General features: G+C 35.0%; 2 protein-coding genes across 8 annotated transcripts; both read right to left on the bottom strand.

Annotated features, from left to right (window-relative positions):
* Positions 1-225: 225 nt before the first annotated feature.
* LOC102606925 (protein LONG AFTER FAR-RED 3) lies at positions 226-9279 on the bottom strand. Of its 7 annotated transcripts, none has more exons than XM_006470804.4 (14): positions 9116-9278; positions 8744-9018; positions 7625-7697; positions 6970-7076; positions 6769-6892; positions 5089-5283; positions 4597-4682; positions 3900-4007; positions 2256-2351; positions 2053-2151; positions 1814-1888; positions 1323-1454; positions 1113-1228; positions 226-593 (listed from the first exon to the last, which is right to left on the bottom strand). In XM_006470804.4, exons 1-14 carry the CDS (start codon positions 9192-9194, stop codon positions 419-421), a joined length of 1740 nt encoding a protein of 579 aa, XP_006470867.2. In that variant the 5' UTR covers positions 9195-9278; the 3' UTR covers positions 226-418. The 7 variants fall into 7 exon arrangements, with proteins under 7 accessions (XP_006470867.2, XP_006470868.2, XP_052288125.1 ...); XM_025096439.2 differs by lacking the exon at positions 226-593 and adding an exon at positions 617-686; XM_006470805.4 differs by lacking the exon at positions 1323-1454.
* Positions 9280-11529: 2250 nt separating this feature from the next.
* On the bottom strand, positions 11530-25602 carry LOC102606620 (DNA-directed RNA polymerase V subunit 1). Its single transcript, XM_006470803.4, has 19 exons — positions 25453-25602; positions 25296-25341; positions 24796-24905; positions 23568-23694; positions 23332-23447; positions 22700-22753; positions 20995-21162; positions 20220-20378; positions 18252-20135; positions 17982-18157; positions 17598-17661; positions 17397-17530; positions 16519-16676; positions 15814-16088; positions 14962-15135; positions 14718-14858; positions 12912-14458; positions 12323-12437; positions 11530-12019 (listed from the first exon to the last, which is right to left on the bottom strand). The coding sequence occupies exons 3-19, from the start codon at positions 24874-24876 to the stop codon at positions 11789-11791; spliced, it is 5604 nt and encodes a 1867-aa protein (XP_006470866.2). The 5' UTR covers positions 24877-24905; positions 25296-25341; positions 25453-25602; the 3' UTR covers positions 11530-11788.
* Between the last annotated feature and the right edge of the window lie 1575 nt (positions 25603-27177).

The following is a 27177-nucleotide window of genomic DNA, read 5'->3' as shown; positions in this document are numbered from 1 at the left end:
GATTGATATTATTAGTAAATTAATATATGTTTATTACATATTTAAATTACTTATTATATACTAAATAAGTAATTTTTAAACTAAAATGCGTTTTTCAATCATTTAATCATATAAATTAAGGGTATAATTATATTTTCATATGGTGAGAGTGATCAATGGTTAAATTAATAAAAAAACTAACAGATGAGATTGGACTATGAGTTTTTCAAAATATTGAGAGTAGAGTAGAAGCAAATACCAATTTAGTATATATAGCTGATAGCATTACATGCAAGTTCATGTAACTAGCAAATACATTTTGCGCCTATTCATCCTACAAATATGTAATTTACACATACTTATGCTTCATATTCAAATCGATCAAAGGGTGAACCTATTCTCTCTTCGATATTTGCTATATTGGGAAAATTTCATGCTTTTAAGGATAGGCTTGTACACCAGAGACGTAAGTTGCTTCAATAGATGCTGACACTTCGGCTGCAAAGTCTTCCCATGAAAATGTGGACAAGATGACAAAATCTGCAATTTTCCCAGGAGACAATGATCCCACATCATTTTCAAGAAAGCATGCACGAGCAGCCGAAAGAGTATGCCTGTCATGCCAAAACTGTTAGCAGCTGGAACTAAACTAATGATGACAGAAACATTTTCAAGAAAGCATGCACGCTGCAGCCGAAAGAGTATGCCTATCATGCCAAAACTGTTAGCAGCTGGAACTAAACTAATGATGACAGAAACAATAAGTTGAAACAAAGGAAAGCGCAGTAGTAATAACATAAAAGTGGTGAAAAGAGAAAACGATAGGAGTATAGCAGAAAGAACCAGGCAATCAACAGGAAAACGTGGGTTTACAATTGATTTCGTGCACAGAGTACCCTAAACTTGAGCCTCGTATTTCTTTTCACCACTTGTTATCTCTTTTCATCCCAAAATTTTAACCAAGAAACAAGAAATGAGATTAAAAACACAATAGTGTTTGCAACTTCCCAAAGTTTCCCATTTCATAACATATGCAAACAACTTCCCAAGGCTTCAAATATGTAAAACTGAAGTACAAGCATGAAGCAAATGAAGAAGTAACATCTCAATAATATGTATTTCAAAATTCTTACGCAATCAAAGCATCAGTGAATGAAATTCTCTCTGATGGAATCCAAGCATTGTCCCAACCAGGAGGTATTCTTTTCATTGCTGTCCTGATAGCAAATAAAGGATTGATATCTGCAACCTAAAAATAACAACGGTTATTTATATTATCCAAGGTTATGCATCCTAAACCACAAGTTAAAAACAAATATCATAGTCAGCTATATTATACATACTGGCCAGTCAGATCCTAGTGCCAATAGTGCATTGTTAGCTAAAAGTGACTGAAACAAGTAAGATTCTCTTTCAGCCCTATCCACTCCCAGCTTTTTTCTTGCAGAATCAGCATCATCTAAAAGGTGCTGTGGCTGTTCAGAATTGGCATTACTTCATGTTATCATCATAAATATTTTTATTTACAGAAGGATGAACATAAACACAAAACAAGGGGAAACATCATTCATCAGAGTGACACGAAAAGCCACACACTGTCGGGGTAAATTATGCATCTACGGTTTCTTTTTTAAATTCTTTTCATAAAGATTGTAAAGATATATGAAAAATTGTTTCTGGGTCTACATGTAACCAACATATAACAAAATAGCCCGTCAAAGATAGAAACAAGAACAGCAATGATATGGATAGGCCAAACCGTGTACCTAAAATTCCAAACATCAGTAGAGATAAGCAAGGGATTAACAATTGACTGCCAAAAGGTAGTCCAAACCTGCATTGAAGCAACAATCCCTTGATCGCCGAATCGGGCAGCTGTTCCGGAAGCTAGATGTTGGGCGTGCTCAATCTGAAAAAAATTGTTCCAATCATGAAAAATATTGATGCATAAGTACTATATTGATGAATAAATATTAGCATTTTCAAACACAAGTTTGTCATCCTATAATATGAAAATCATAAACACTGAACAATTACTGATCTGTCTTTTCATGTAGTACCAACAAACTTTACCCTAAATCTTTGGTCTCTCTTTCCAGTTGTTACAACAACTGATTTGTACATATCCAGAACCAAATCATTTGCTCTATCACCTATAGCATGAATAGCAACCTGCAAGAATTAACAATAAAGCCATTAATTGAACTGCAAAGTACGATTGACAGACTTGTATGTGTGTGTTTTGAGTAGGGATCTACAAGAAGTCAAGGAAATACCTGAAGCCCAGATTTATCCGATGCCATGGTCATGCTCAAAAGACTTTCTAGTTCCATTACTTGTAGGCCATAATTATGAGGCTCATCGGCATATGGCTACAGAAATAGAAACCTATATTTATCTTAGTAAAATAGATGCACATGTGTCCCAAAGGGAGGACAGCCTAGTTGGTTTGGCCTCTTGTGGAAGCAAGCAAGAAATCAAGGGTTTGAAAGCCCTCATATCAACCTTTGGAAGGGAGTTAATTTTACTAACGTGTTAATACTAAAAACTTAATTTCACAATACACTTTCTCCTTTAAAATCATGATGATGTTCCATTATTATATTAAATTTTGAATTACAAAATCTCATGCAAATATTTTAATCTACACCTTGCATTAGCAAAACTTTTTGGCCCTCGGTCAGTAAGATTAAGAACAGAAAAAAAAAAAAAATCTATCACTTAATTCAGGAGGGACTTATGTCCCCTGAAATAAAAAATTGAACTCATATGTTAAATTTCTGTGGTGATATAACATCTGCTCTAATTCACAAATGGAACAGGGTTATTATATTTTTCTTATCATTTCTTTTCAGCTCATATTTTGCTCCCACTTGGTGACATCAGTTCTATTTTATCACTATGATAAGTGTACAGCATTTTATCATCTAGAGTCTTGATTTTCACATTTTATTAAATAAAGACATTTTCACATTATATTGAATAAGGACATAGTTTATAATACTTATTAAATAATTACCTACTGTTAATTACTATGAAGCAGGGGGAAAAATTCAGATTCAGAGCTTAAGATTCATTTTAAAATAGCTTTTACCATTGATCTAAGGAAAATTAATGACAGGGTTTATTTAGAGATGCAGGGAAACGCAAAATTTTCTGGTTTTTAAACAACTGACTACACCTTCTTTTCACAACAAACTAAGAGTTAAAATAAAGAAGGGATATTATCATTTTACCACTTAATAGTTTCTGACATATCACTTTACCACCAAAGTTTTCTGACAATTACTTTTTCCTACTTAATGTTTCAGTTTTTATCATTTTACTACCAAACCGTTAATAGAATTTTTAATAGAAATTATACTAAAAGTCTATTTTATCCCTAAACTTTAAATTAAAAAAATAAAAAATTAATTACGTAAAAAGAAATAATATTTTTACCAACTGATTATTTTTTATATATAAAATAACTAATTGATAAAATTGTAAATATTATACCTTGTGAAATTCCTAAAATACCCATGTGACATTAGAAATTTATTAATGGAGTTAAGGATTTGGTGGTAAAATGATAATCAGAAAATTTTGGTGGTGAATTGATATGTCAGAAAACATTAAGTGGTACTGATAATATCCCAATAAAGAACGACATTATTGATGCTTATACTCTAAAGTTTATTCTTAGCCTCTGCTACTTCTCGGCCACTGGTTTGTTTTCAGCAAGAAGGTTCTCTGGATTGATGCTTTTAGTTTGAAAGAGCTTATTCTGAACTATAAATTGTGCTGAAATGATAGGCAGCACAGGAAGAAGTTTTAAACTTCAATAAATGAATGCAATATAAGAAATGAAATAAAAAAAAATTCCAAATTACTAATATTCAGTAAACGCAAAAAAAAAAAAAAAGGCTGTTACATCTAACCTCATGAAAGAGAGCACTATTAGAACCTAAAGATCCATCAGCAAAAGCCTTCACACCGCCCAAGTAAACCCAATCACTTAGGACATGACCTGTTTTGTTAATAAGATCCTGAGAAGATAAATTCATATATAAGTGATTATAGATATATATATATATAGGTAGATAGATAAATAGACAGATAGATAGGCAGATAGAGGAAAAGAAAGATTAACTTGAGCTGTCAGCTAGATCAAGTAAGGCAATCACGACATGAAAAACAGCAATGCCAAAGTATGTCATGCACTGTTGTAAGTAAAAGAATAGCAGAAGCACATGCACACTAGAAAAGTAATGTATGGTTCATTACTTTTGCATACTGAAGGGTAAGATGGCAGAAAAGCCTAATCACTAAGCTACACTTATTTTGTCCACTACAATTTCTATCAAGCTAAAGCATATCAAACTACAATTTAATTGAGAACCAGTAGAATCTGAATCCAGCAAATAACCATCATCTTTTACTAATCAAATACAAAACCAGTGTTACCATGCAGGTACTTCCTCAGCTAGGTTCGTGATGCATTTTGTTTTATTATTTTTCAAATGTATTCGTTAATCTTATTTAGGGAACAGACATGATGAACTTCTGCTTTGAAAAAATTAGAAAAATACAAAATAATCAAATAGCTATATCTCAAAAATTTTGTAGAAGTCATACAGCTAAACTTGACCATGTCTCCAGTGGAAAGAACAAGCAAACCCTGATCTTCATCTTCTCCGAATAAGACGCCCATTGGTAGACATCTGTTAAAAATCAGGAAGAGAAGGACCAAGTAACTAAAAGTTCAGAAAATAATAACACAATGTTAAAAGATTCCATTTAGGATCGGTGCAGAAATTTCAATTTTTGGAAAGATCTTATCAACTTTAATTCTTATTTGATTAAACTAGATGGTCAAGAAGGGTTGCAGTCATATCCCTGGACCGGATCTGAATTTATTTAATAATGTATGGATGGCACTTGAACTTAATCCATTGAGTTTTCTCAAAGCAGTAGCATGAATTATTGAGGTTTTGTTGAAACATTTATGACAACGAACTCTAGTCTACATGAATTCTACATTCAAGTGATGCCCAAACCATTAAATGCAATGAAAAAGTTGACTTCTGCAGGACACTCAAGAATTCCAAGTCATAAGTTTGGTGCAACCTGCAAAATCTTCCCAGGAGAGTTGAACTGATTCCCCGGGATAATATCTTCCAAAATCAACAACAGTTGTCACTCCCCTCGACAGGGCGAGATTGCTAGCTCTAAGTAATGCTTCCCTTCTTTCATCGACCGATACCTCTGGAATCCATGGGAGAATAAGCTTCATTGCAGCATCAATCAGCAGTCCAGTAGGTTCTGCATGAGGTCAATGTTGTGACTTATACTACCTCAATAACTTAACAAATACAGAACCTTAACAAAATTCAGATTCATATGCAGATATAACTATTAGGATTAGGGTCTGAAGACTTACTTAGTCAATATTAGCGTTTAAAAATAAAAAATAATCAAATTAGAAAAATCACATCATACAACTTATGTACAGGATTCTAGGTACCATTAACTACTATACCTCCAGTAGGATATTGACCCGACTTTTTATTCATAAATTGATGTAGTTTCCTAATTCTCAAAATGTAAACAATTGAAAAGCAACATTAAAGATACTTTGCAGAGCTGAACAATTTGAAGGAGACCAAAAAGAAGGGGCTCTATAAAAAAATAAAATTCTGAAAAGGGGTTTAAATTAAAAGGTTGAACCCAGTTTGTGGAACTAGAATGAACCTCAACTTGATACCTAAGTAAAATCTTGATATTCTATATAGATCCTCATTTTTCTAACCAGAAAACTAACTAATTCTGGCCTGGGGAAATGTGTTGTACACTTACTTGAATACTAGTTGGCTTGGATTTACAGTAACAAACAAGTCAAGCAACTTTCAGTATTGGTAGAAGTCATTTTAGTACTAAGTTCATATATAAAAAACAAATTTAAATCTCATCATTGATTTGGAAAGCTACGATCCACGAGTTCTGTAAAACAACCCAACAGTTTTGTAACTAGAGGCCCAGAAAAGTGCCAAAACCAGCCCCAACAAAAGTCTATGCAAAAGGCCACCAAAAAAAATCTACTCCATTCTATATTCCTATATGCACTAGTTTAAAAAAAAAAAAATACTAATACTGAGTTTGAAAAAAGTCGCAACATATACAAACATGACCAAGACCCACGACAATTTAAATGAAGGTAAATGAAGCAATTCAGAAAGCCCCAGAATTTGAGGCCTATAAAGAAGCAATAATATGTCCATTCTATCTTCAAACGTACGGCTAATCCTATCTTTCTAAATTCCTCTCTTTGATTGCATTTACAATCTGATTTATGTATTAATCTAGTCATCACTTGAACAAGAAAACTTATGGTAAATTTTAAGGTGCTCTGACAGGTTCTGCACAACCTAGGCTCAAAACTTGACAGTCAACCAAGCAGAGCAACCCAAACATTCAACTTAAAGCCTCTACCATCACATAAATGATTATAGTCCTGCTTAAAGCACTGTCAGAAGTGAACCTTATCAAATTACAGGTAGTTCTTTGAATCATAATAATATTGTCATTGAAACATCTTACCAAATATCACACACACACACGTGAGGGAGCAAAGACAGAGAGAGGTGGCCACCCTGCCTTCTGACATCATTTAAAATCTAGATACATAAATAGATATTACATCCATTCATCTCTCCTGTTCTGTTTAATTAGTAATGTGGCATACCAAAGCATAAATAAAGATATTGCAAGTTTAAATCATTTCAGAATTTTATCAAAACCAAAAGTTACCTCCACTAGATGTCTTCATTATAGTTCCACCATTTGGATCTTCAGATAAATTAGTAATCCCAACAAGCTGTAGGGCCACTGAATTGGCCAAGCCCATATGACCATCCATCCTTGATAACCAAACCTGCAGAACTATGCACTAAAACTGTGAATCCCAATCCTCTTAAATGCACCAATTTCAAATAGCTTAGGATTTCTTACTGGATTGTGAGGTGTAATATCATCAATCCACGATGCCATTGGCAGGTCTCCTCCCCAGAGATCATTGTTCCATCCACCCCCCAAAATCCAGGAGCCCTTTTTCGAGTCTGCATATATTTGGACAACAGTATCCACTTCCATAAAATGTGATGCTGCCTAAAGCAAGCAATGTAATGCAAAGAAACTGTATAGAACTATCATAAATTTGATTCTGTCACTAGCTGATAATGTTTCACTCTTCACAACCAGTGCTGTGCTCAGTGGAGTAAGCAATCGATTAACAAGTGATAATTTGTATGTCATTGAGGCAGAACTATTTTAAAGTTTTCAAACTCAGGGTACTGTTATTGATACTTTATTCTCATCCTAGGAATCAGTTTAGGCATCCAAAATGATGATAAAACATAAAGAAGACACAAAATAATACCACCAATCTATCTATTGAAGATTCAACTCTCCTTAAGTACCTGTTACGGCTGAAACAAACTTTTCATATCCTATTCAGGGAAAGCAGTCAAAACAAAACTTAACTTTTAAACTTACAACAAAATACATCCAAACAGAACACCAAGTAACTATTTATGTTATTTGGAAAAGAATAATATCCATCATGTCTAAAAATTATAATATTAGAACAAAGGAGCGCGAGAACTACTTTTCACTGCTTCTTTGACCCTTCTCACAAATTCATCCTTGTGACTAACACCTCGCAATTTCACCCGCGCCATCTGTTTTCATTGTTAGAATTTCAGGCCAATGTATGGGTAACAACAGCTTAAACATACAATAACTTAAGCATTGAAACAGAGAGTAAAGCCAGAACTTTTAATCAAAGGACACCATCTAACATGCAAAGATGATGTTTACTCATCACTTCAACTATATTTCACAAATTGGGCCCCAAAGTATAGTCTCCAAAGCTCACAATAAGACTCAAATTGACACCCAAATTAATAGGATTTGCAACAACATTGTTACTAGTTAAACATTGAAGCATGTATGATCTATCTAAACTTTTCAATCTTGAGCATAACAAACACGTTAGTCACTATCAATCAAACTTCATCCAGTTGATAAAAAAACAGTGGAAAGAATATTTTTGAGATAAGGTTACAAATAAATTTGCATCATGCTTGACAGCTTGAGAGAGTACTTTTATAGCAAACCGTTATGAGCAAAAGCACATCCCCCAAAACCATCTAAAACGCTTTATAGCAAGATACTTTCTTATACAAAAAGCCCATTTCAATAAAGCATCAATCAATTACTTATGTCAAGAGAACTCATTAAGTTTTTTCTAATACCAAAAAGCACTTCTATCTGTATCAAGCAAACACTTTAAGACACAACAAAAAAAAAATTTTCTTTTTAATTTTACTTTATAATACTGCTTTCGATGATTCCAAAATCACTACCAAAAGTAGGGTATTTATACAACCGTCAAGGCTCCACTTAATTTTATAAGCACAACTGCAAAAAATTATATTACAAAATACAAATCGAATGATAGGTGCATTAGAAGTAAATACCCTATTGACTAACCGTCTAGCTATGTGCCTTAAAAGCAAATTAGCAGTCAAACGCTTACAAAGTTGGGATAGTAAAAAGCCCGTATCCCGAGTAGTGTATCATCCATAGAAATTCACCACTTGGATAAGAAATGATAAAGTTTAGTAACTAGTCATTATATGGCACTAAAAGACCCCATCATCAGACACGTCAATTGGTGCACAAATAAAATTTTTATTCAGAGAAATAACAAGAAAGCAGAAACCTGAAGTCCTCCAGGGATGAAGTGAACATGAGAATCGATAAAGCCAGGAACCACAACTTTCCCTTGAAGATTCAACACGTTTGTTCCATCAGCAGCCAATTGCTGAACAGCAGAGTAATTGCCAACGCTGACAATCCTGCCGTTTTTTATGGCCATGGAATCAGCAAACAGCAGAGAGTCATCACCCGTGAATATAACTCCATTGGTTACAACTAAGTCGGCTTCTAAGTTTGTTGTTGTTGTTGTTGTTGTTGCTGGTGTCAATTTCAGCAAATCTATGTAACCAGAAAAACCAAAAGAAAAAAAATTCAAAAAAAAAAAAAAATCTTGAGATATATAATAAAGTGGAAAATTAATTGATTTGATGCTCACAAAAGTTGTTGAGAAGAGGAAATGAGAAGATTGAAAGAGCGAGGGCGATGGTGGCTGAGATGGCTACGTAAATATTCATGCTGCAGGCCTGCAGCAGGTAAAGCGCAAGCAGTGATTCTGAAAAGAGTCTAAAAATTGTTGTTAGATTCTTTTATTTAATTTTTAAAACCATATATATATATATAAAGGTCAATAATATTACAATTTCCAGGTAACAATTTTTTTATTAATAAAGGTAAATAATAAATACAAAATATTATTAATCTAATACAAGCAAAAATAATATTATAAAATATTAAAACATATACAATTTCGTCCATGTAGGGGGAACCTTAGGTGCAACTGTGGCACCGTGCCACAGTTGCATCTAACCGTTGGATGTCAGTGGACCCCATTAATCTAACTATATCCAACGACTAGATGCAACTATGGCATGATGCCACAGTTGCACCGTAACCTGATCCCATGTAGGGTAATCATCAGTCAACCACTCAATTTATGTTTTATAGCAAAAGTGCACACAATTACCCTAACTTTAATTTTTTATCACATAACTACGTAACTAAATTATTGAGTAATTTCCACCCAAAATCTTGTAAATCCACCAAACTCCCACGAAATAATTATAATAAATTCACATAAAGAAGAAACTTGATATTTATTTTCATAATATTGAATAATCATTCTTTGGTACAGAAGTTCGTATTTAAAAAATGTGGATTTAGAGTTATAATATTATTAAACACTTTTACAATGTTGTAAAATTTTAAATCCACATTTTTAATGAATACGAATATCCACACTAGAGAATAACTTAGGGATGACAAAATCTTATATGAGCTTGGAGTCCCATGGGGCTCCACCTCAAATAGGGTGAATTTTGAATAATATTTGGGAATGGGGTGGGGAAATAGAGGGAAAATAATCCCTAAATTCTAAATGGAGTGGAGTTTGATTTTATACTCCCGACCCACCCCACCCCAATCCCCATTATATATAAATATTTTTTTTCTAATTTTTATTTAATAATTTTTGTTTCATCAGTTACAATGTTAGTTAATAAATTTTATTTTTATTTGACATAAATGAGATATAACTAAAAAAAACCCTACAATATAATTTTTATTCAACCTAAAACATTGTTATTTTTTTTCTCTTAAAAATACTGCTTTCTTTAAACATTTTTCAATTTTGATATCTTTTCAAGATATTATTTCAAATATTTGGAGTTTTTTTTAAATAATTTAAATATTTTATAATGTGGTAATGATTTTTTTAAACTTTTAATTTTTTATTTATTGAAATTATGTATCCATATCTACTATAAAATAAATAAATAGAGAATGAGGGTGAGGATGGAGAAATCGTTCCCTAAGTGGGGATTCTCCATCCCCACCTAATTCTCCAATAAATTTAGTGGGATGAGAATGGAGAAATCGTTCTCTAAATGGGGATTCTCCATCCTCACCCCACTAATTTTATTAGGGAATTGGGTGGAGAATAAAGGTAAGATTTTTAATGGGGTCGGGAATGGAATAGACCTCCCTACCCCTACCCCACCCATTGCCATCCCTAGAATGACTCTAACATTAAATACCTAAATTATTAAAAATAAGAGTTTATGTTTCTTAAGATAGTTTGATCGTTTCATAATATTAGGATCAAATAGTTAAATAAATTTTATCTTAAAGTAAATAATAAAAATAATTATAAGAAGGATGACCCACTTTCTATTGTTGTAATTGATGTAGTTGATTAATTAGGAATATTTCGATCTCACTTTTAGAAAATAATTATGACAAATTTACATTATTTTTAGAATATACAAATCAACGAAAAGTTTATTTGCTTTACAAATATTAATTTGAGTAATTATATAAGATATATGATACATAATTCATAGTGAATTTTTGGGAAAAAGAAATTCATTTGAATTACTATGAATTAGAAAATTTAAATATATTTTATATTTAATTATTGTTTCTTCTTATTTTTTATAGAATATATATTAAACTTTACAAAAATCCCCAACAGGATCCCTCTAAGTTACATGCATGTACCTTATAACCCTCTCACATGAATAGTGAGTGAACCCACATCATTCACTATTCATGTGAGAGGAATGTATATAACTTAACATTAACCTTACTAAAATTATATGTGGTTGATACAGAATCCCGCTGGTTTCGCGCAAATTCAAAAGCTATTTTTGTTCCTTCCCCTTCACATTTTTTGTAGGGTCATTGTGGTCATTTTACCTAGATTTTCTAATCAAGATGTGGATGAACCGAGCTCTCAATCTCAATCTCTCATTGCACATATAAAATTAAATCCATCAGTAATATTTTACCTCAACCTAAAAAATCCCCAACACATTCAGTTTTCCAGATGGGAAGAGAACAATAAGGCAACAATTGAAACAACTAACTACATCATCTATTACTCGAAAATGAAAAACAATGTGGATGTTGAACCGCTATTAACATCAAACACGATTGATTATGAACTGCACCCACATTCAAAAAACTGGCAGTTCATAAAAAGGCATGCCATAATTGTCATCAGATACCTGCTTTTTATATACAAATGAAAATAGCCGATGATATAAAGGTTTGAATCAGAAGTACCAACTCCTCTTCCACCCCACAAGATAAGAGACAGGGTCTAAAATGCCTAATCTTGGTCCACGGTTTTTTCTTCCGGAACTGGAGGAAGACTTGGTTCCCGGTTCCCTCCAGAACGAGGTCTTCTGAAATACTTTCCAATGAATTCATCAACAAATTCGGGATACTTTCCTCTAATGAAGCTTTCTAGGCATTTCCGGTAGGAGAAGTCTTGTTGGCTGCCATCAGTCGAGACAACAAACAAGCATCTGCTATCTTGGAAACTGCCGTGCTTGTCGACCTGTCACACATCCAAGTACTTAGGTCAATTACTGGAAATATACAGTTCACTGAATGCATAAATTGTTGACAAAATCATGGAATTTTATGATCAGACGGAGGTTAATACTAGGCCAATAAAGAAAATAGCCTTACAATAAAAGGACCAAATGCCATTACACAATTGCATGTTTCTCTCGTCTTGTTCAAGGTATAACTATTCAAGATCTCTTGTTTCATGCCCACAAACATTACATATTTTCGTTGAAAGCCCATAATGAACTTAGAACAAAAGCCACTGAATGGAAAGGTTTGTCCATCATACCTTGAAATGATCGATGCCAGCACCCATTTTCATTGCTTTATCTGGATGGTAATTAAAAACATTATCAAATATGAATGATTTATCATCAGCTGACAATCGATCCCCATCATTGTACCTTCACAAACAATTTCAATTGAGGAAATTAGATAAGTCAGGAGCGCCGCAGAATAGAAGACAAAATATTGAATGCAAAATAAAATCTATGGACTTGGAAGAAAAAGAAAGTCAAAGTCTGACAAAGGATCACAGCATGCCATAAAATTACAAACAATGAGGAGAAACTAAAGACAATGTGATAAAAGTATAAAAGATTCCCCAACATAGCGCGGTCAATGATACTGTCATAAAAGTTAAATTAAGCTCATATGCTACCATGACCAACTATTAACTTGCTGCCATCGAAACCAGAACTGCCAAGGCCACATAAAACTGAAATAGGCCACAGGTACAGCAAAGCAGCTTCACAGAATGTGAGTACAGTGGCCAGATCAACATAATAAGCTTTTGACTTGTAATGCAATAGTAGCATATACCATTAATTAAACAAGGGTGAAAAAAAAATTATATACATGTATAGCTTAAAACCTACCCAGACTGATGCATTATTCTCCTGATAGACCGCATAATTGGTTCAACGTCTGAGAGAATATCTTGTTCTTCAGAAGTGAACATGTCTAACCGCTGTCGGGTCACTGTGTACATCGCATTCACAGTAGAATCATCATTGACCACCCCAGGTGACCTAGGAGGACGATTCTTCTTGCCTTTCCATTCCCCTGAACTTGAAGCCCAACCACGGTTTTTTTTGAAAGGTTCTTTCCTTGACTGTCCCCACACTTGCATCTCAGTTTCACTGCCACCTGTTGCATCTGGCAGATCCCAAGCATTTGAACTTGCTGGCTGGGAAGACTCATTCTCAGTGTGTTTCTGTTTCCCCCAGGAACTATCATCCGTACCTTTGGCATTCTCAGTGAGTTTCTGTTTTCCCCAGGAACTATCATCCGTACCTTTGGCATCTGGCACATTCCAACCACCTATTTGATGAACAATGGACTTTTCATTAGCACTTGGTTTAGATGAATCCTCCCAACCTTTTGTTGAAAAGTCTTCTCGAGCACCCCAAACTGAAGATGAATTTTCCACAGCAGATCCAACATCGTCAAGTTTATCTAGAGCCTTTGTATTCCACGAAGCCTTGGTATCCCATCCGGAATTTTCTTCTGATCCATTTCTCCCCCAAGAAGCAGTAGCATTGGCATGGTCCTTCCACTCACTCCAGTCACTGGATTTGCCACTATCTTGAGCTTCAGTCCCCCAACCTGACAATGGGTTTTCAGCAGGAGCTGCCACTTTTTCCAATGTAACTTCAGAGCTTTTATCCCAAGAAGCCTCAGTCCCCCATGCTGATGATGGCTTTGCAACAGTAGTCTCAACCTCTTCCAATTTATCTTCAGAACTTTTTCCCCAAGAAGCTTTTGCCCCCCATCCTGACAAAGGCTTTGAAGCAGACCTCCCCACATTTTCCTGTCTATCTCCGGGGCTTTTCCCCCAAGAAGCTTCTGAGCCCCATCCTGAAGAAGTTTTGGCAGCAGGACTCCTCACATTTTCCGGTTTATCCCCAAAGCTCTTCCCCCAAGAAGCTTCAGTCCCCCATTCTGAAAAAGACTTTGCTGCAGGACTACCCACATTTTCCCATTTATCACTGGAGCTTTCCCCCCAGGAAGCTTCTGTCCCCCATCCAGAAGGCTTTCTACTGGGACTACCCGCCTTTTCCAATTTATCATCACTGCTTTTCCCCCATGCACCTTCTGTCCTCCATCCTGATGATGGCTTTTCAAGAGAAGTCCCCAATTTTTCCCATTTATCTTCAGAGCTTTTCCTGCAATCAGCCTCAGAATCCCAATTTTCATTTTCTTGCTTATTTTCTAACCAACTCTGGTCTTCCACAAGGTCCTCGAAGATTGGCTTGTCAGAACATAAGTTATGCTCTGGGGACAGGCTCCAATCAAACTCATCTTCTAACCCATCAACTTCTTCACCGAGACAACCAGTATCCAATTCTTCAATGCCAGTACTACTTCTCACCATGTGAAGGAAGTCATATACATCTACCCCGTCATCCTGATTAAATTCCTCCTGGAAAAGCAAAATGATCGCATTAAAATAACATTTCAGGAAAATTGTAAATCTTTGGATATATGCCATAAGCACATGAAGTTATGAATCTTTTTTTGAGAAAAAGTTTAAGTAGATTGATAACAAGATGTCCGGTAGCCCAAAAATACCCTAAGAATTTACAAATAAGAGAGCATCTCGAAAATAAAGTTTCTATCTTGAAATTCCTTTGAAACTGAGGCCCAAAGAGAAGCTAGAAACAGAGCTCTAACCCACATACATTCTCTGTTTGCCATAGGAGGTCAAATCTTGATCCTGTACCAACAGCCACGTGTTTACCCCAGGAGCAAGCAGCTACCACACTTGATAAGTTATCAGTATGACGTTTCTCAGCAGCTTTCTCAAAACATTTCCGAGGCATCTGCACAACCATAATACAAGCAGAGATCAATTTAGAAAGATATTGTAATTCATCTTAGAGGACAATAAAGATGAGAAATCTCATAGAAAAAAAAATCACTTACAAACAATGTTGCTTCTGTGAATGGTACTTGGACATTCAACGAACGGGATAGTGCTTTGTAACCACCAGAGTTGAAGCCAACTAAATCACCAGCACATGTCATACTGTTTGCCAATAGAATAAGATGTTCTTTAAGAACACCTTTTGCCACCATAGTCACTGAAGCTGAGAGGCGCTGCAAAATCAGCCAAAGGATTAAGCCCTTCATAAATCCTCATGAAAATTTAAAAAAGAAATCAGTTCTGCACCTATGTCATACTAGCAGTCATTTTGCAGCCTAATTAAATAGTTTAGAAAGGATTAAGAAAATACAAGAACGTAAGAGTGGAGGAGGGGGATGACATTGTAGGTCCATTTGCAAGAATAAACAGTCACGCAGGTTTTCTATTTTAGGAAAAAAAAGAAAATTCTTTCTGCGGTATACTTATTAAGCAAGATAACATAAACCATGAATTACAAAAGCTGCCAACAATTAGAATAGGTGACTAAATGGAATTAAAAACACAGACACTGTCTACAGAAATTCTGCAGGATACAAGGCCAGTTATTATAGAGAGGAAGTTAAAAAAAATAAACAATTTATCACACGAAATTAATAGAAAATATAACAAGCCAGATGTAGAAATGGCTTTCAACATACCATAGAGAGAAGCAAAGGCCCAAACTACTAACTCTTAACAAAACAGGAAATATCATGGATACTAAATACTAACAATATACAAGTGAATCAAATGATGTTACGTCTTCAAACTGACTGGAAATACTAACCTCACTAGAAGAAATTTAAGAATAGCAGATTCAGAAAGTGAGAATTTGCGCATAAGAAAAAGAGAAAGAAGAGTTTCCTTGATACCTGAACTGCCTGTTCAAAAGCACAAGAAACCCCCAGCAGTTCCTGAACTTGTTTAATTGCATAGGGTACAGAACGCCTGGTGTCAATTAAATGAAATACGGGAAGACAAGAATCAAGGACAGTCCTCCAGGCGTCCCCACTTTGTTTAACTACTGATTTCTCAAGAACCACGTCCAGGGCCAATTCACCCTTCCGATTCTTGCTAGGATTTCTAATCCATGCTGTTGTGTCCGGACTGATCCAGATAATATTTGCTGAGCAAATCCGAGGGTCACCTATCCATTAAAGAGAAGGAATAATCTATCACATTGAAATTGCTGATACCATGTAAAAATAAACAGTCAAGAAATAAAAGAAAACATTTGAAATTTTATTAATGTCATACAGTCAGGGAATTACCCAAAATAATTATTGACCCATCTATGAAAGAAAAAATTTTTAGCATCTGAATACAAGTTGTTACAAAGTGTTTAGAGCTCAGAATATCAAGAAAACAATTTGGTGGTTGGTTAATTGAGTCCCAGAATCAGTGATTTTTACTGCAAAAATGCAATTGTAAACACTACACACTAAGTTTACTGCAAAAATGCAATTGTAAACACTACACTCAAAAAACCAAATTCTCATTACCTGTCTAACCCACCAATTTTCTGCATAGGCAATGGAAATCAGAATAGTTTATAATGCATTCAGTAATTGAAGTACCTTTGATTATTGTTTCCAACAGAACTGGGTAAATCATATTGGCAAGAACACCTGAAAGTTTATCTAAATAACTATCACTTGCTCCTCGCAAAACAAACATCAAGCATGGCATGTTGGAACGTTTATCCGCACAGGATTGCTGAAAAGAGCAACATTCACTGCCAAGGAACAAGCACAAATCAACTGGTGTAAGTCACTTTAAATATTAAAGCAATTTCAAGTGCTTAGTAGAAGAGCAACACACCCGAGAACAGAAAATCGTGTACCAAATCATGGTGTCGCATCATATAAACAATCAAGACATGTCCAAATCAAAACTAATCCAACAGAGATAATGTTTATTTCAATAGCATCTCTTTTCAATTTGAAATATCATTATCTAGGGGGTTCCTCGACCACAACAGCATAAGTGAACTTCTGACAGGAAAAAGAAAAGAGCTATAGGGACAGATGCTAATGGGATGCTAAAACACCAATAATGAAAGTGAATGATGAGTGCGGCAAATCCACATTTGTTCCATTACTATGTACTCACTAATGGAATCCAAATAAGATCAGGCAGTTTAGAAAAATTACTTGAGTGCTTCATACAACATCTTCTCTCCTTAGCTTCATGAATACCACTAAAAGAAATTTGATTTGTAGCAGGATTCTTAAAATGTGAGTAACTTCTTTTACAAATTTAAAACACGAATCAACTATAATAAATTTAACTATTACATTATAAATTTGTTCATCCTATAAACTTCAATAGGAGTCCTCAAGTAGCTGAACTGAAGGCAGATTGTTCTAATATGTATACCTTATATTGATACATATGTATATAGAAGGGGTTAATGGTAGATAATACAAAAGAATCGCAAACTGACAAAACCAACCTGATAGACAAACTTGTATTCTTAAAAAACTGGACAACTTTTTTCATCTTTTTCTTCTTGCAGAAAGATTTGAGGGTCTCTTGGCACTTGGGAAGAATGTCATGCATGCTGATACGCAAATCTTCCAACAAAATCTGTTTCACAAAGTATCAATCAGTCACAGAAACAACATTCTTGCCAACCAAGTAACAAAATTCTTGCCTTGTTGAGATGAATATGACCAACAAGGCCTTCATCATCTGATATAATTTCGGGTTTCTTGTATCTGTACAGAAAGAAACTAAGCTATTAGATCTTAGAAGTATAATGACAGCCATTCACAATAATATCCTGTTATTTTGCATATAGAATAAACTAAAGAAATATAAAACATAATCCTAAGTACGACAAATAAGGCATAAAAATTGTAGATCTTAACAGTTTTAGCATGTATGTGCATGTGTGCACATATAAAACATAAAAATAAAACCAAACTAGAAACAGCGAATTCAAAGCAACTACAAGACTAGCATCGTAATGGAAAAAAAGCATAACTGCTTAATAAAGACAAGTTCGAAAGAAGGAAAACATATTGATTAAACATACTCAATCAAGAACTCAACAGCAGCATCTTTAAGACTGACTCTTTTCAACTGATTCTTAACCATGTAAGCAGCACGTTCTTGACAGTACTTTCTCCCACAGCCACAGTCATTCAGATATAGAATTACACGGCGATCAATTGGGTCATTATTGAAACTTACTCTACAAAGTAGTATTTCCTGGGGGGAAAAAAAGCATGTAAAAGCCCTTAATTAGAAGAAAATCTTTTGGGTAGAATTCATGGCTCATTTCCATCATAAGAATTCCATCTACCTTCATCAGCTCCCATGAATTGTTGCTACTAGGAGAAGAATCAAGAACAGCCTTATATGCAGGGTTCGACATTGCAGTTGCAGCAAGGACACCAACAGGCTCACCAGCAGGGAATAAACTATGAGACTTCCTAGCATTCACCGCATAGTCAAATTGGATTATGGAATTGCTACAAACATTTCTAACGGTGCCATCATAGCAAATCACAACATCGCGAAGAACAGCCATTAAGTTCTTAAACAAGGTACCAGGTTCAGACAATCCCCTGGACGAACGGACAATAACTTCCCGGGTAGAAATTGAATGAGTCATCTCCTCATATGGATCTAAGCCATGAAAAAAACACCCCTTGATTAATCCATATTTTGCGGTAGGGTAATTTAGATCCATGGGATATATCCTCTCAAAATGAGAAGCAATATCCTCAACCAGGGTCTTTGAATAAAATTTTCCCCTATCTGAAAGCTGCAGGCCTAAGAAGCCAGCCTGCTGCACAACCTTGCTGACAGCTGAATCACTCTTGGAGTCGATTAAATAACCCAGTGTAGATGACTTTAAAATGAATTTTGCAACCAGCATTTTCACATGTCGGATGTGGTTTTCAATTTGCAAATCCACCAGCTCATTTTGAGTAGACATCCGATGATAAAGCAAAGAATAAAGAGCTTGAATCTCCTTCTGAATATTCCATAGAGCAGCTTTGGACAAGGAGAAATCCTCCAAACTAACACTAAAACCATCAGCAAACAAATTCTCCATAAGCAAAGGCTGCAAAGAATCAAAGAATTCTAGAACCTCTTCAGGGCCCTTCTCGAAGAAAATAGATGTTACAATCTCATTAATCACTGACGGTATAGTGTCCCTATCAAAATCACCGTTTAAAACTTCACTTTTCTTGATCAGGTATCTGTCCCCGCAACTGTCAAACCCAGGAGGCAAAACAGACTGTAGAATCTGCAAAGCAGTCCAACGAGGGCCAGAGCAGTGAGCCTTCGATAAAGCAGGTCGTGGCAAAGGGGACAAGGCAAACATAGCTAATTGCTGCGCAAATGCTTTGTCCAGGAAATACTTCTTGAACATGACCTTAAGAGACAACAATGCATCAGTGGCCAATTGCAAATTGAGATTGCCATTATGAGAGCTAAGCAACTGCTTCTCCACAGAGAAAAGCTCCAGAACCTCCGCTTTTGCAGCCAGGGACTGAGGATAGAATAAGTGAATACAATCACCATCAAAATCAGCACTTAAGGGGCCACAGATAAGAGGATTTATCTTGACAGTGTGATCATCATGAACATACACAGAGAGTGCTTGCAGTGAATGCTTATGTGTAGTAGGCGGCCTATTAATGAAAACAGTATCCCCATCCATGATCCTCCGATGTACCACTTGACCAGGTCTTAGAAAAGTGTGCCCCTTAGAACCCTCTCTCAGTGAATATGAGGAAGAGCCATCACTGTAGGTTAAGCACAACTTGTTATCCACCAGCTCTTGTAAATAATTAATGTTGTGCACATTGACCCTCTCCTCAAACGTAATACGTTGAGCAATTTCAAATGGCACACCAATTTCATTTACCCTTTTGTATGCATCACCAGTAATCACACTGCGGGAAGAAAAACCCGATCCTTTTCTGATAAACAATGTCCTCATCTTTTCCAGCCATGCTTTTGTTGTTGAATTAGGATCCTGGCTAACCCCAAAACGTGCATCAACATCACGGGACGATTTTGCAGTACCCCGAACTTCCAGATATTGACCAACTGCAAGCTGTAAATCATTAGATTCAACTTCCTGAGATTCAAAATTTGGAGTTCCGGACCTGGAACTTCTAATAATCTCAACTTGCTTTAGAACTTTTTTCAGCATTGCTATTGAGAGATCCTGGAGTACAAGATGGATCGAAAGTACATAATCAGGTTAGCAGTGAACATCTAACTAGCAACAAAGACAAACTGATTCACTTACCGAGGACATAGTGCTAACACCATCAGAAATGTCAGGCACAGACAAACAGTTTGGAGGGACAGGCAGATATTCCAGAATATATCCATCTTGAGGGAAATACCCTTTCCCAGCCAACTTTTTTCTAGTCTCCTCAGGAATTCTTTTGAGCATTTCCTTAACCTGTCAGTTATTGTCCCCCACACCAATAAATAATCAATTAATTGAAGAAAAAGCAATCAAATGAAGAATGTACAAAGAAGCAATTTTTTATGTTGGCAAAACTACAATAGTGCACTGATAAAATCACCAATAAATGAAAGCTCACACCAAAATATTTTCTGAAATCTAACTGTTTTGTATGACGTGGTAACATCTGTTATGTTTGAGCGCTTCATAAGATATCATTTTCTGAAATCCACATTAGCTAACAGATGATACAATCAAAGACATTAGCCGCTTCTCACTGATGCCATCTAATAATTCAAGCATTACAAATCCATAGCAACAAAATGGCATCACTGAATACAGAATTTGAATCTAAACATTGATCTAAGCAAAAGAAACAGAGAAACAAGTGCTGCAATAGCACAAAAACAAGTATAAAGAATAAAGAAAGAAACATAGAACAATCAGATCATATGTACAAGGCCATCAATTAAATAAACCAGACAATTAAGAGAAACTATTCAACTTATGTACAATGATTTCAATAAAAAATATCCAAAAAAAAAAAGCCTCATAAATCATCATAATAGCAAAAATCAAGCTTGAAACAGCAGAGCAATAAATTCCAAACCTCGGAAGCAAGTAGAGTTCTAGTTAGACTGTCACCATAACGGAAACCATATCTTTCTAAGAAGTTCCAAAAGCCAGCACACAGTCTAAACTTTGATGGAAGCTTTAATTCCAAGTAAAAAGCACCATCTGTTGTCTTGACGTCTACAATAGAAACTTGTGAGGCTTCCTGGACAGGTGGGGAGAAAGCATAAATAGAAAGGTAAACCTTGTAACTGAAAATACAAAGAAATAATACTATACAAATTCTTCCAAATATATGCAATATTAGAGCCTTAAGTAGCTGGAATTCTTGACCAATATTATAAGCAAATACAGTCCTGGCAGAAAGGCTATTATCAAAATTAGGCCACATCTCAAATTTAAGTAATCATGAACAAAACTACCTAATCTATGAGCGCAAAAATTAACACGTCTACGATTGTATCCTTCCTTTTATCTCCAACACTTATCCAAGGAAAACATATATACATGGTTTTCAATGAATTAAAAGAGCCAAAAGGTCATAATATCCTTCCAGATGTCCAAAAACAATCAATCTCTAACCAATCAATCTCTATCTTCACTTCCTATAGTTGGACAAAAAATTATAATATGTGCAATTATAGATCTAAGAACTGCCCTTGTATTGAAACTTCTTTCAGGCCCCCAGTAATTCTAACATGCATGAACCAATCTGGCCAAAAGGCACTGTATATGTTGTAAGATACAGAGGATTTTTATGAGAATTTACTCAAAAGGTACACAACTTTAGAGTGTCAAGTAAACCCAACGTTAATTAAAAGCTCGTCATCCATTTTAAAATCAATCCCTTTAGCAGAATCCTCTCAGTTATAAAGTGCTGCTGGAACTAGCAGATATTCTTTCTAATAGAAGAAAAAGAAACTTTTGAGATTATACATTAAGGGACTTGGACACCAAAGGAAATCATTGAAAGATTCTTTTCAAAGTCTAACAAAAAACTAGTACACCCATCATCCTTTCCTTTCTATAAGTTATAAATTCTACACTCTTAAAATAAAGTACCACTAACAGTATTTGGGGATATGTAGGATGGGCTGGTTTTTCTATAGAATTTCAAAATTTTAAAGGGGCTTTTCCTGGATGCCTGTGTGGATTTATAGTCCACCTTCTACTATTTTTATCATTCTAAGTTTCTCACAAAAGTAGTGTTGAGACATTTTAAGACACACGGGAAATGGCCGATAAGCAGTCACTTTGAATCACCTCCAGCATTTTCAAGGCACACAACATGTTTTTAAGTTGTGGACCATGTCATGAATAAAATAACTGCTTAAGTATTTTTATATTGGATTTTCTCACACATAAATTCAATCATCTCTCCCTATTCAATGTAAGCTGATAAACACAGATGTCCCCATCCATCCAAACCCAGCAAATTGTGGGACAAATCAGAAAGAAACCCCGTCATAAGGACGATAATTTGTATGTAATTTAAATTGGTAAAGGACCTTAAAAAAATGCAAAATAGAAGTGGTATTTTATCAGTAATTTTGGTGCATGCACATCGCCTTGGTTTTGCAGCTCCTCTACTCCTAGTTAATTATTCAAATAGTTCAACGTACAGAAAAGTAAGGCGAAAAAGAGTTATTGACAAACACGTCAAAAACACTGAACTGAAAAAATATATACTAGTGAGAATACATAACATATTAAAGGTAGATCATCAAACAAGAGTTATATACCTCACAGCAAGAAGACAATAATCTTTGAGCAACGCCATCATTCTTGATCTGAAGCTGAAAGGCATACATTGTAACTATTAAGCAAATAAAGTGGAAGCTCATAATAGGGTGGGAACAAGAAACTAAACCACAATTTTTCACAAAAATAAACAGAAATTAAAAGCAATGAATATTGTAAACTAAAAGAATATTACCATAGGCATTTTCACATGAAAATATAGTACAAGTATAAAATAAATGATTGTCAACTCAAACATGCATTACGCTAATATATCTGATGATTTCATACTGCACGGTGAATACGTGCGTAGACTATAAAATTACCAAACTACCTGCATTATAAGAGTATAAGACTATAACAAAAATTAGAAAAAGATCGGGTAACACTAAGAAGTAATTTTAATTAGTCACTAATTACAACCCTTGAAGACGTCAACTTGAGGCATAAGAGATTTATCTACTTTATTTAAGCTCATGGAACATATACCTCATTTCACACTTCAGTCATTGAAAGATAAGCTCCAAAATATATTTTTTTTTTTTGAAAAAAAAAAGGATAATGAATCATTTTACCTTCCTCGGTCAATATAAAATAAAGCCAGAGCAAACATGTGGAGCTGAGATTCTATTACCTTGGTACTCTTCATTTTCAAGCATTTCAAGCACAATAAGCTCAACATACGCTTCAGCTCACTAATATGGCTAGGATGATATATTGGTATTGGTAACTCGATATATCCAAAATGACCTGAAATGGACAAAGGTCCACATTTACTTTTCCAGTCATGTACAATGATATAAATTTTGGATTATATATTAGCATCAACTTTATACACAAAAAACAGATCCGAAACAAAAACTTACTCACCTTCACATTTACCAGGTTCAGAAGTACCACAAGATTCGCATTTACCGAATTCAAGTGGCAAGCCAAGGAAGGGATTTGCAAGCTGACTTGCATGACTAATAGAACAATCACTGATTGATGCTGTACACTGGGCGGGGGGGTAAAATAACAAATGGCACATCAATAAAACTTCCAGAAAGGTTGCTTACAAATAAATGAGAAGATTCGTGATTTTGATAATCCCTTTAGTTTACTCATTTTCAAGAATCATTCATTAATAACCAAAAAAAAAAAAAAAAAGCAGATGCTCATTTTGATAAAAAAACAGTGAAAGTTGTATCAATAGAGGAAAAATATAGAAATGAGTGAACAAGCTGTCCGCAAAACTCAGGACATTCTGAGAGAGCAAGGGAACTTTCCGATATGTTTACTCCACCAAAACAAGCCATATATACCCAAAAGGTTCACAGAAAATTAACAATTCCAATATCTAAAAATTTAAGCAAAATCTCCACGAAATGTAGGCATACAAAGAAACAACTATCTTGAGATAAAAAGTCAAAAGATAGGCAAATAACTAATTACATCCCACAAAGAGTTGATGTTTTCACTGCCTTTAGCTTCAAAAATCATACGATTAGTCCCAGGTCAAAGACCAGAAAACTACAGAAACAGCACACTTCCAGAAGAATCTTACCAAGTATACTTTACTAAAAGCATCTATAAACTCTGTGAATAAGGATCTACAGGAGGCTGGAACCACCAATATTACCTCTTCTGAAATCAACATCGACATGGTTTTGAGGAAAAGCATCTATATGTAATTTAAATTTGTATCAATCTCATTGATACAGAAAAGACAAACCACTGTTTGGTAAACCATAAAATTTGTCATCCCCATAGCAATTCCAGTGATGAGTCACTATCTCACCCATTGGTCAAATAGGTCATAAGGCTACTACCACCAGTTTAAGCTCCTCCAGCTAATGGGTTAAGCCTTTGGGTAGCCTTTGCCAACATTCTTCACAGCTACCCCCATTTGCTATCTTGGTTCATATGCGAGGCCAATTGGTTAAGTTCTTAACAGGGTTATCATATTAACAAGTCCCACACTGGTCAAATATTTACTATGGCAACTTACTCGAGTGATTACAAAACATTAGAGTTTTTAAGAATAACAAATATAAATAACATAATAAATTATGCAAAACTTTCCCTGCAAAAAAAAAAAAGACATAAATCCACTTACAATTTCCTTTTGAGTTGCCAAACCAAATCTGATTCCAACTATTTGCCCCTCCAAAATTGTTGATGATGTGTTTTCTTCCATCTCCTTTTACAATAAACTTTTGAGAAAAACTGCACCAAAAACGCCTAATTAAGTGCCAAGAAAAGTAAAATTTAACAACAAATACACACATACCTACACTTTGACTCAAAACCCATCAAACAAACTACATAGAAAATGGGTTTACTCCAAGAGAGAGAATGGGCAACAGTTAAAACTCTGTTTGTATCCCGAGAGGGGGAAAAGAAAAAAAAAAACAGTGACCCGCATTTCTTCAAAACCACCAAACCGCCGCAAAACCCAGAACTTTGTATGATATTTTCAACGTTTTGTGAAAAAACTAAACACCCAAAACGTAATGTCACTACTTTCCCTCATGTTCGTTCATTTTCCTTCACTATCTCGGCAACCAAACACTAAAAAACACAAATGCAAACACAAAGAGAATTAAAAAAAATTACCAAATTTCTGTCAACTCCCTTGCTTCCTTCTGTACTTTGACTCTGACTGTTACCCCAAAAATACAAAAAGAAACACAAATTAACTGCAAAATTGAGATAAAGAAATGGACTTTTTACCGTAGCATCTAGCAAGACAAAAAAATTGAAGTATTCTTACTCAAAATAATTCGAGGAAGACAGAGAGAGTGACTTTTGATTTTCTCTGTCTCTCTCTCTTCTAAGCGACTGAAATATGAGCTCTCTGCATGCAAGTGAAAAATGTTTCTGTTTTTACTTTTTTTTTTTTTTTTTTTCTTGCTACGGGTTTTAACTTTGTCATACCGTACAGCTCGTGGGGTTTTTGTGGGATTGAGATGGCTAGAATAGCCTTATGACCATTTAGTTTTGTGTGAAATATTCCTTGGTTTTGGTACTGATGGAAGGGTAACACAGGAATTTAGGTACTATTATTTTTTAAAAAAAAATGAGTCAGTGAAACAGTGACTCACTGACTGTACCGCTAAACTCATTTCCTCAGTTGATATTAATCGTGGTTGAAAGCGCGCAGCTGGTAGTGTGGTTAGGTTAAGGTGTGGTGCTCACACTTTTTACGTTTGTTAAAACGTTTGCATTGTACCTTAATTTGTGTGTATTTTTTTTTAGGAAAATGATGTTTGTCCCGAGTTAAATCTGGGTCAAATTTTAAAACCGCGTCAAACGACGCCGTTTCGTCCATCATTTTTTTTTGTTTTGATTTGTTTTGAAACGACACCATTTCTGTTTCTATTTTTTTTTTCTTTGTTCGATTGACCTCACACTTACACCCTCTTTGGCTTTCTCTTCGTTCAACCTAACTGCAGACCCCTCACTTCTTCCTCTTCGTTCTCTTAATAATAATGTTTTTGCTTTAATTTTTTTTCTTTGAATGAGATATTTCAGGTTGCATCTCAACCGTGCCTTGAATGTGAAGTCAATCAGGAGACTAGAAGAAAATGAGGTGGTAGGAAATCAGTGGGTTCTGAAGATCTTGATGATATAGGCTTCCATATGTCTACTTCTGCAAAGTATCTCCTCATTTCAGCATTCCTTACTGCAAGAAACCCTGCCACTTTGGATGCTTCACTTTTTTATTCAACTGGAATTTCTGATAGTCACAAACGAAAAAGGAAGTGAGTGTTGTGACAATCTGTCCCAAATCAATCTCATATTAGCTCTACAATCAAGCTGTGATGCTACTTATTCATGTGTTAGGATGTTCCTCACAAATTTATCAAGCTGTGGAAAGGGCAATTGGGTTCTGTGGAAGCTTTTGATCGATGAAGGAAATGGCTTTTGCTTTACCATTTACTCTAAGCCCTAAACGTCGTCGTTTCATGGCAAATAAAAACAAAAAAAAATGATGGACGAAACGGCGTCGTTTGACGCTATTTCGGGGTTTGACCCGCGGCAAATATCAGCACTCTTTTTTTTATATTAGTGTGTTTGTGTTTGAACACAATCCATCGGGTTAACAAGTATTCCATTCCATCGAATTTGGTGCTGAATTTAAATACCATTAATTTTCGATAATTTAAGGATCAAACTACTTTGGAATTACTCTAAGGTAAAGCACGAATCATAACCATGTGATCAAAATTATAATATTTTTTATTATTATTTATCACTTTGCGTATGTGGTTATAATTCGTGCTCTAATTTGAAGCAACTCCAAGATAACCATGGCCTACAACTAATTTAGGATCTTGTAAAATTCAAATAGTCATGACCTTTAGGTCATGCTATAAGCCTATAACAACAAATTAAGACGATCCTAGGATCTCGTTGTTCGAATTAATGAGTTGTTTGTGCTTATTACTAAATAATCTATATGATTTATTTTTAGGATTTACATGTCTATGTTCTC

The sequence above is a fragment of the Citrus sinensis genome, chromosome 8 (assembly GCF_022201045.2).
Source record: "Citrus sinensis cultivar Valencia sweet orange chromosome 8, DVS_A1.0, whole genome shotgun sequence".
NCBI lineage: Eukaryota > Viridiplantae > Streptophyta > Magnoliopsida > Sapindales > Rutaceae > Citrus > Citrus sinensis.
Note: the sequence above shows the minus strand (reverse complement) of the source record. Positions and strands in the feature narration are given on the sequence as shown.